Source organism: Sinocyclocheilus anshuiensis, unplaced genomic scaffold, assembly GCF_001515605.1.
Source record: "Sinocyclocheilus anshuiensis isolate Anshui unplaced genomic scaffold, SAMN03320099.WGS_v1.1 scaffold537, whole genome shotgun sequence".
NCBI lineage: Eukaryota > Metazoa > Chordata > Actinopteri > Cypriniformes > Cyprinidae > Sinocyclocheilus > Sinocyclocheilus anshuiensis.
Genome location: NW_015539854.1, coordinates 118125 through 126768, shown reverse-complemented (window position 1 = coordinate 126768; position 8644 = coordinate 118125). Strand labels below are relative to the sequence as shown.

The following is an 8644-nucleotide window of genomic DNA, read 5'->3' as shown; positions in this document are numbered from 1 at the left end:
GGAAAGAGTAAAAAACAGTCACATATAAAGGTCCGTTTTAGTTCGGATAATGCCTTAAAAAGGTATTCTATGTAGGTAGCAGACAGTGAGACAGTTCCCTAGGTTCTGCGGTAGAGCAATAGACAAGTTCCTTACATTACTGACAGTAGCGACCTGAAAATGAGACTTTCAATGAAGTAAATGTACTGTGTTTTATTTTGTATTTTTAATACTGTTCTAGTATTAATGATGCACTCTACCTCCACGGTACACGGCTTCGGAACCAACAGTGCCCGTTCCACTGCGGATGTTCAGGAATTGCTCCCCAACCTCGGCATGATCGGCATGATCCACACCTACACAATAGCATAAAGTACAAATGACTGACTTAATATCCTTTTTTTAAATCTTCTAAATCTTCTCCTTTAATAAGGCAACAATTTCATTACATACCAAGACCAACAAGGGCCATTCTTGCACTTGTGAAGTTGTTCTGAACAAAGGTGTGCATCTGCGTAAAAGGACATAATACAGAGAACATTAAAATGTAACTTTTTTTATTTGCAATGTGATATATTTGTGCAGGACTGCTACTTACATGTGTGCTTTACATGTTGTTTACTGTTGGCAAGCAATGTAGTAACTTGGTGCATTACTATTCTACAGCTCTTTTACAACCATGTGAAACCTTAAAGATGAGCGTCCATGTGTTATACAATTCAGACCTGTTCAGTTATGATTTATCTTTGTTTGGTTAATGTTCATGAAGTTACAAATAAAAGGATAAAATCCGATGAAGTGACTTTTAAAGGGGTCATGAACTAACGAACCAAAATTCCCTTGATTTGTCACATAGAGGTCACTGTACTATCAAAACATCCTGTAAGCTTCAGAACTCAAAACTTTGTCATTAGCTTATATTGAAGGCAGTCTGCCAAAACGACAGCTTTTGGAATGTTCTACTATATGATGTAATAGTGTGGATAAGCACCGCCTTCGCAGAAGAAGATCGCCATCCCTGCTGTTTAGCTCTGCCCACCAAACGTGCAGGTCTATGCAGAAACCAAACGATAAAGATGGGTCTGAAGACAAGACGCTGTGCAGTGCCAAGTCGTGGAAAAACAGTCTTAGCATTGCCTTCCTTCTGATCCCAACGTTAGGAAAGAGTGAATGAACTTTATTTTTAATGAAGATCCAGACTGCATCAATAAGAACTCGGTCCTTTGTTCACTTCATTGTACTACGGATTCGTTTACAGACAAGGCACAATTCAACATGGGATTTTCAAAAAGACTGAAACTAAAAGATGATGCTGTGCTGACTATATTGGATCCGACAGTCGTTTTGCAACATACAAATGTGAGTAACTGTTTTCATTATGTGATCACTATTACTTTGTCTCTTCTTACAGATCAGATCGTTTGATATGTATTGAGTTATTTATTTTTAAAACCTAAATCACAGCGGCGTCCATCTATGAGGAATGAATGTACACTGTAAGCCAAACATTGAAGTGGGTGTTTACTTCGAAGTCTACAATCTGCCACGCCTATTCAAATAGAGCGTTCTGATGAGGGGGGTTAAAAACAGAACAGAAAATAGCTTATTACTTCTAAATTATGATTTTTTTAATGTAAAAATCTTGATAACATTATAAGTGGACCTCAGAGAACAGTACAAAATAAAAACCAGTTCATGTTCATGACCCTTTTAATTTCTTAAAATAAGAAATCAAAATAATTTATCTATTCAATTTCCAGCTGAAACTATATCACGATATTTATTGTTACTATGATATGAAATGACGCATAATTTGGACAAGACTCAAATGCTACAAGAAAGATTCAAATGAATTTGTACAACAATACAAAAAACATTAATGAGCCATATCCATTTGTTTTCCCTCCAAAACGTTGCCTTACCTGTTCTGTGGTGATTTGGCCGAGCATGTAGTCTGGACAGTATAAGGAATTGGACAGGGCATTCTTATAAGCTGCAGCATGCAAAATCTCAATGACACCTGAGGCACAAACAAACAGATGAAGAATGGAAACAGAAATCAGAGACATTATGACTGCTAACCAACCTCCGTCAATCATATGACAAAATTCCTGTATTAACAAACAGTTATTTATCAAAATGAACCCTCTGGGGCCAAACGTGTGATACTTGGCAGTCAAAACAGACCAAGACAAAAAAAAGAGTGACGTCGTTATTTTTAAAGAAATGAATGTTATATTTTGTATCAAAATTTTGATAGTTACCTCTAACTTATGCACTAATTATTTCTATATAAAATAAATAAAATAGGAGAAAAATAATATAATATTTATAATAACATTTTCTATAATATAGTAGTAGTATATTTTTATTTAATGCCATGTCAGCATCTTAGGCTATTTTCATGGCAAAAACAATTAAAAAAATACAAGTATAACAAATACAATAAAAACCAGCAAAAAAACAAACACAAGTTATATTACACAAGATTTTTTACATTAACATACGATAAAATACTAAAACTTATACTAAATAACTCTTTAAGTGAGTTCACTTCATAAAAGAGTTCTATAATATAATATCTATAATAACAGTTTCAATTAATACTGTGTTTGATTTATATTTAAATATTTATTTATTTTTAGGTTTTATAGACATTAAGACATTTTTGAAGATTATTTAATTAAGGCGGACTTGTAGAATGTACCCAAAAATAGTTCGGTATTTTTCTATTCACGTCCACAATTTTTTGTATGTTCATACAGCAAGTGACCCAAAAGTCAAGTTTTGTACCATTCTAATGAGGCAAAAAAAATAATGTAAATACAAAACGCAAAAGCTTTCAGCCTAAAATGACTGCCAGAGGGTTTAAACACTGCATACCAATCTGAGGAGTCTGCTTGGCAAGTTCCTTATCCAGTTTCACCCTGGCAGTGAGGTCTGACACTTCCCATGGCCGAAATTCCGGCGCAGTGGTCACATTGATCAGATACTCCATAACAGTGTCACTGCGAGAAGACAGACAGACAACATATTTGTTTCCAGTAGAAGAAAAGATCATACAGACAAACTAATGTGTTCTACTCACATATGATCTCTCAGACAGTCTACAGTGTATGCCATGGTTTCCCTGGAGCTTGACACACTGCATGTAAAAATATAATATAAACATTTACTCACATAACAGATTTGTGTATAATAATGCACCATATATATATTAAGCCAGTGGTTCTTAACGGGTGGGTTGCAAATCAAAAGTGGGTGGCAGATCTGTTGTGGTTTTGAGCAGTCAAAAAAAGTCAAATAAGCTAAAGGTAAACTTGGGTCCTGATGAGAAGGCAGCTGAAAACCACTCTATTATGTCACATACCATACATATTATAGATAACAGATTAGGGCTGTCAAAATGGCTGAAAAACTACATTAGAATTTTGTACTTAAATATTATCAATATTCGAATTATATTCGAATTTAAAAGGCATAATTTCTGTTAGGGAGGGGGGCTTTTGGCTTCTCTCCTGAGGCCACAAGAGGGCGCATCGAAGAAAATATTATGCACGTTTCTTCAAAGCATAATAAAATAACACGACTATCTTTGAAAAAAGTGCATAATGTTTAAAATAATGTTTAAAAAACTTATATAATTAAAGTTGCTTAAACAATTAGAAACAAAACAGAATCATGCATGTATGTATAGTTTAATACAAAGGACCGAAAACCAATCAAAACTTGAGATGCAGTGGGATGGGAAAAAACCGCCGTAAAGTCTTGAGACATGTTTTTAAAAAGTTGAACTTAACATGGCTTTCTAAACATGCGGCTCTCTTGTGTGAGATGCGAGTGCAACGGTGATAGACGTCCCTCTAGAAAATGTGATAAATATGCATTCTGTGTGAACGGCTTGGTTTCGGTTTTGACGTAAACAACATCATCTCCGCATTGATGTTCTTTTTTTCCCGCAATATTTTGAATGAGCAACGTAGCAGCGCCGCATCTAGTGGGTTCAACTGGATAGGCTAACAAAAACATTATAATGCAATGACACTTACATCGTCATCGCATCTCGTGCACCACTGATAAAGCTGCCTGACGCACACCTAAAATTCGAATGCAACGTTTTTGCATTCGAATGTGGATTTTTATTTGAAATTCGACGAATATTCGAAATTCAAATTTTTTTTTTGACAGCCCCTATAACAGATGTTTAGAAGAAGCTGTTCAGTGACAACGATAAACTGACCTTAAGCTTCCCCCTACAGCCTCAACACCGCGGCAGATCTTGAAGGCAGACGCTCCCTTGGTTGTCTGGAATCAGAAGTATAGAGAAGTGAATGCTGCACAAAAGCAATACAGCGGTCAAACACAGAGTCATGATGGATATATACCAGACTGGCAGCCAGACGAAGCAAGTGTGAGACACCGAGGTTGTCGATCGTCTCATATCGACTTCCAGCCCTGACGAGCACACCAATCCGAGAAGCAGGAGAATAGTTTTCCAAGGAAGCAATCACTAACCCGCTAGGCAATTTAGTCACCTGGAAGAGACAAAAAAAAAATGAATGTAATTACACCCTCCAATTTGTACTGGTTACGTGTATCATTGTTTTGTTATTTTCAAGTGACTAATGATATAATGCATCGATGCAATGCATAAAAAAAACTTTTTAAATGATATATATATTTTTATATATCTATAAGATATACTAGCAGACTTGTTTGACCAAAATGTATAATATATATATTGTATTATTTGTTTTATTGTTCTGTATAAATGTATTCTCTTAACAGCTGGAGTATCTAATTTTGTTGTGGAAGTCCCAATTGGGATAAAGGATTTGCAATTTTCCAAGTTAATTTAATCAACCAAAAACAATTAAATGTTTGTTATATTCTGGTGCATTTGTGAGTTAATAGGAATGCAATCAGTTGTGAAAACCAGTTGGCACATAATATTGTAATATTTATACATTGATTGCAGGCCACTGAATTTGATGACATTTTAATCGTATCAAAGCACGTTTTGCAGATATCAGCATTTTAATTCAAAGTTCCTCTATAAACACACAATTAATATTAATTTGTCTAAATATCAAGTAAATACCTAAATAAGCAACCATACTATTTGTATTTAGATTTTAATAATGCATTTACATTTTTTTTTCAGGTTTGAACCCATACACATTTGATAATATACAAAACAGTTGGGCTGTTCCTAGAAAAATCTGTTGATATTTATAATGAATAAAAATAATGGCTGTAATACCACTTAAAGAGATTTAATTCACATACGATTTACAATATTTATTCAGTTTATAATTATTTCAAAATTTCACTTAAAGGGGTCATATGATGTTGCTAAAAAGAACATTATTTTGTGTAATGAAATGTGTTTATGCGGTTTAAGGTTAAAAAAACACATTATTTTCCACATACTGTACATTATTGTTTCTCCTCTATGCCCCGCCTTTCTGAAACACGTCGATTTTTACAAAGCACAGCATTTGTGATCGGAGAAATGACAAACTACAAATGCTACTCTACACTGCTCAAAACTCATGTTTGAATCGTCAGTGGCAAATTCTTTAAATATAAAAACGTACTTACAGGCTGTGAGTCAGAACAGACGGCATTATAGCCTACTCTACCAGGATCAGGAAACAGTCCTCCATAAAATGTGCTGCACACATCTGAATATTTGGGTTGAACTGTTCTGGAACAGTGTTGTAAATACAACTTAACCACTGATTTCTAGTCGTGTCCTCTTTTGGAAGGCCAAACGAAGTAGTTTCGCTTTCACAACGAAACACAGCGTCACACACGGTGGGCTAGAGTGAGCGGAGGCCGGCAGCTTAGAGTGAGCAGAGGCCGGGGGCTTAGAGTGAGCAGAGGCTGGCTTGAGAACGGCGCGGCTGGCGGATTTGACGAGGTGTGGCTGACTCTTAACTTTTATAAAGAATATCTCTTTGGATTTGAGACTTTAGTCTTTGCAACTTTATAGATCTTCTTTATGAACCAAGAGCTTGTAAACACTCCAAAGAGAAAGGAAAAATTGAAATCGCATCATATGACCCCTTTAATCCTCACCATGTTTTCATGGACATTATAATAAACATTCTGTAGTGATTCATAACGAAAACAAAAACTGCCTTGACAGTATTTAACATAGTTTAATAAAATATATTTGTTAAGAAAATAAAGAAATTAGTTCAGATGAATTGTATGTATCATGGAATATATAAGCATAATTGGTTAAAATAAACAAAGCAATAATTTAAACAATCACAAAACTTGCATCAGACTAATGAAAACCCTCCTCCTGTCATTGCAGTAAAAAATTTAATTCACCATCCTGTGGGATGTGGTAAAGTTAAACGGAAATTGTAATTCATAAACAGTCCCTAATATGAGAGCAGAAACCCTCCCCAGCACCCGCACATACATAAACATCCTGGTACATGTGAGGGGCACCTGCCGAGACCTTGACGCCCGGCAGAGGCACAGTCAAGGGCTGATCCCTTTGAGTGGCCGCATAGAAGCGTCACTGTGGAGAGAGAGACAAATCATCATCTACTGACCTGCACTTCCTGCGGCAGAAACTTTACTGGCTCCATGGCTGCCGCAACATCCACCTTATGGGCAGCCTGGGCTGCATAAAGCCTCCTCTGAAAATCAGAAAAGACATCACGCCTCTGAAGAAAAAGTGTCCAAAAGAGCAGCATAAAGAGAGGAAGAGCGAGGCATGGGACGCGACTAAATTATAATCCTACATTTGACACAAACAAAAGAGTAAATGAGAGAGCCACAGGCCCTTCTTTTCATATGCGTGTAGGTCGAAGCCATCATGACACCAAAAATACGTTATAAAACATTCAAAGCTGTACGAAGTCATGGTTTCATTGCATAAAAAGCTAAAAATTAATTTAGAAAAAACAAAAGAAATGGATCACACACAGATATTCCAACATGGACACTGTTCAGTGGTGAAAACCAGGAACTCTAACTTATTAATGAAATAATGATTTTGCATTTGCAGTTTTGCACATATATACCTTAAATTTCCTACACTGCATAAAACTATTTGGATGTTCTATTTTATTTTTTCTAATATTTTCTGTTTCTTTATGTACTTGTTTATGCTCTTTTCTTTGTTTTTTTTAAATTTATGTTCAAATAATAAATGTATTTTTCTATGATCTTTATACCCATGTTAAATCTATTCCGTTAAAAGCATTTCACTACAAGTTGTTCTGAGTATGATTATGAGTGTGACTAATAAAATTGGTAACTTCATTGAATATTTGTCTAAAAATATGACTATTACAGTCATTTTAGCATAAATTAAACATGTTTAATATCATGAAAAACAAATTCAGACAAGTTTATGAACTTTTCACAGGTGGTGTAGTTGCAGGTCATCAAAAAAAGCTATAAAACCAAAAAGGGCTACAAGATTTAATGCACTGCATGACAACTAATACAAGGATAAATATTGAGTAATATAATAATCAGTAAACATTTCTCTCTTCCCCATATTGTGCTGAATACACCAAATTCTGTCATTCTCCCTGCTCTACAACTTCCAACCTGAAAGTGCTGTCAAATCACCATGATGGTTAGCTAGCAAACATTTTATACAAATTATATATACTTTAAGGGAACAGTCAAACCAGACAAGTTAGAAGTTTCAAACTGGGGTCCAGCTGAGTGCTAGGGTCCATGGAAATGTTTTGAGAAAAAATAGCATAAACATATTTTAAATAAATAAAAAATTACATTAAAATAAGGGAAAAAACATTCAACTAAGAGTCCTATAATAAGTATGAAAAACTTAACAATGTAACTTAATTGAAACTAAATATTTCCCAAATAATATTTGGACATACAGGTGCATCTCAAAAAATTAGAATATCGTGATATTTTTTTTTTGTAACTTATTTCAAAAAGTGAACCATTCATATAGATTCATTACATGTAAAGTAAAACATTTCAAACTTTTTTTTGTTTTAATTTTGATGATTAGAGCTTACAGCTCATGAAAGTCAAAAATCCAGTATCTCAAAATATCAGAATATTTCCTAAGATCAATCAAAAAAAAGGATTTGCAAAACAGAAAAGTTCAAGTTCTTTAAAGTATGTTCATTTATGCACTCAATACTTGGTCGGGGCTCCTTTAGCACAAATGACAGCATCAGTGAGGTGTGGCATGGAAGCGATCAGCCTGTGGCACTGCTGAGGCACTATTGAGCCTTCAGCTCGTCTGTATTGTTGGATCGACCGTTTTTCATCTTTCTCTTGAGAATATCCCATAGATTCCATATGGGGTTCAGGTCAGGCATGGGATCGACAGTTTTTCATCTTTCTCTTGAGAATCTCCCATAGATTCCATATGGGGTTCAGGTCAGGCATGTTGGCTGGCCAATCAAGCACAGTAATATCATGGTCAGCAAACCACTTGGAAGTGGTTTTGGCACTGTGGGCAGGTGCTAAAGTCCTGCTGGAAAAGGAAATCAGCATCTCCATAAAGCCTGTCAGCAGATGGAAGCATAAAGTGATCCAAACTCTCCAGGTAGATGGCTGGCTGCATTGACTTTAGACTTGATAAAACACAATGGACCAACACCAGCAGACGTCACGGCACCCCAAATCATCACTGACTTCAGAAACT

General features: G+C 35.4%; 1 protein-coding gene across 1 annotated transcript in view; it reads right to left on the bottom strand.

The window, feature by feature from the left end:
- Window positions 1-8644, bottom strand: part of LOC107684747 (cytochrome b-c1 complex subunit 2, mitochondrial-like) — a 16519-nt gene that overhangs the window by 6751 nt on the left and 1124 nt on the right. Inside the window, exons 2-8 of the mRNA XM_016481092.1 lie at window positions 6555-6641; window positions 4365-4514; window positions 4220-4284; window positions 3068-3124; window positions 2863-2987; window positions 1902-1999; window positions 433-490 (exon numbers count right to left, since the gene is read on the bottom strand). Of these exons, the coding sequence (XP_016336578.1) occupies window positions 433-490; window positions 1902-1999; window positions 2863-2987; window positions 3068-3124; window positions 4220-4284; window positions 4365-4514; window positions 6555-6641 (640 nt within the window). The remainder of the gene's footprint in view (window positions 1-432; window positions 491-1901; window positions 2000-2862; window positions 2988-3067; window positions 3125-4219; window positions 4285-4364; window positions 4515-6554; window positions 6642-8644) is intronic.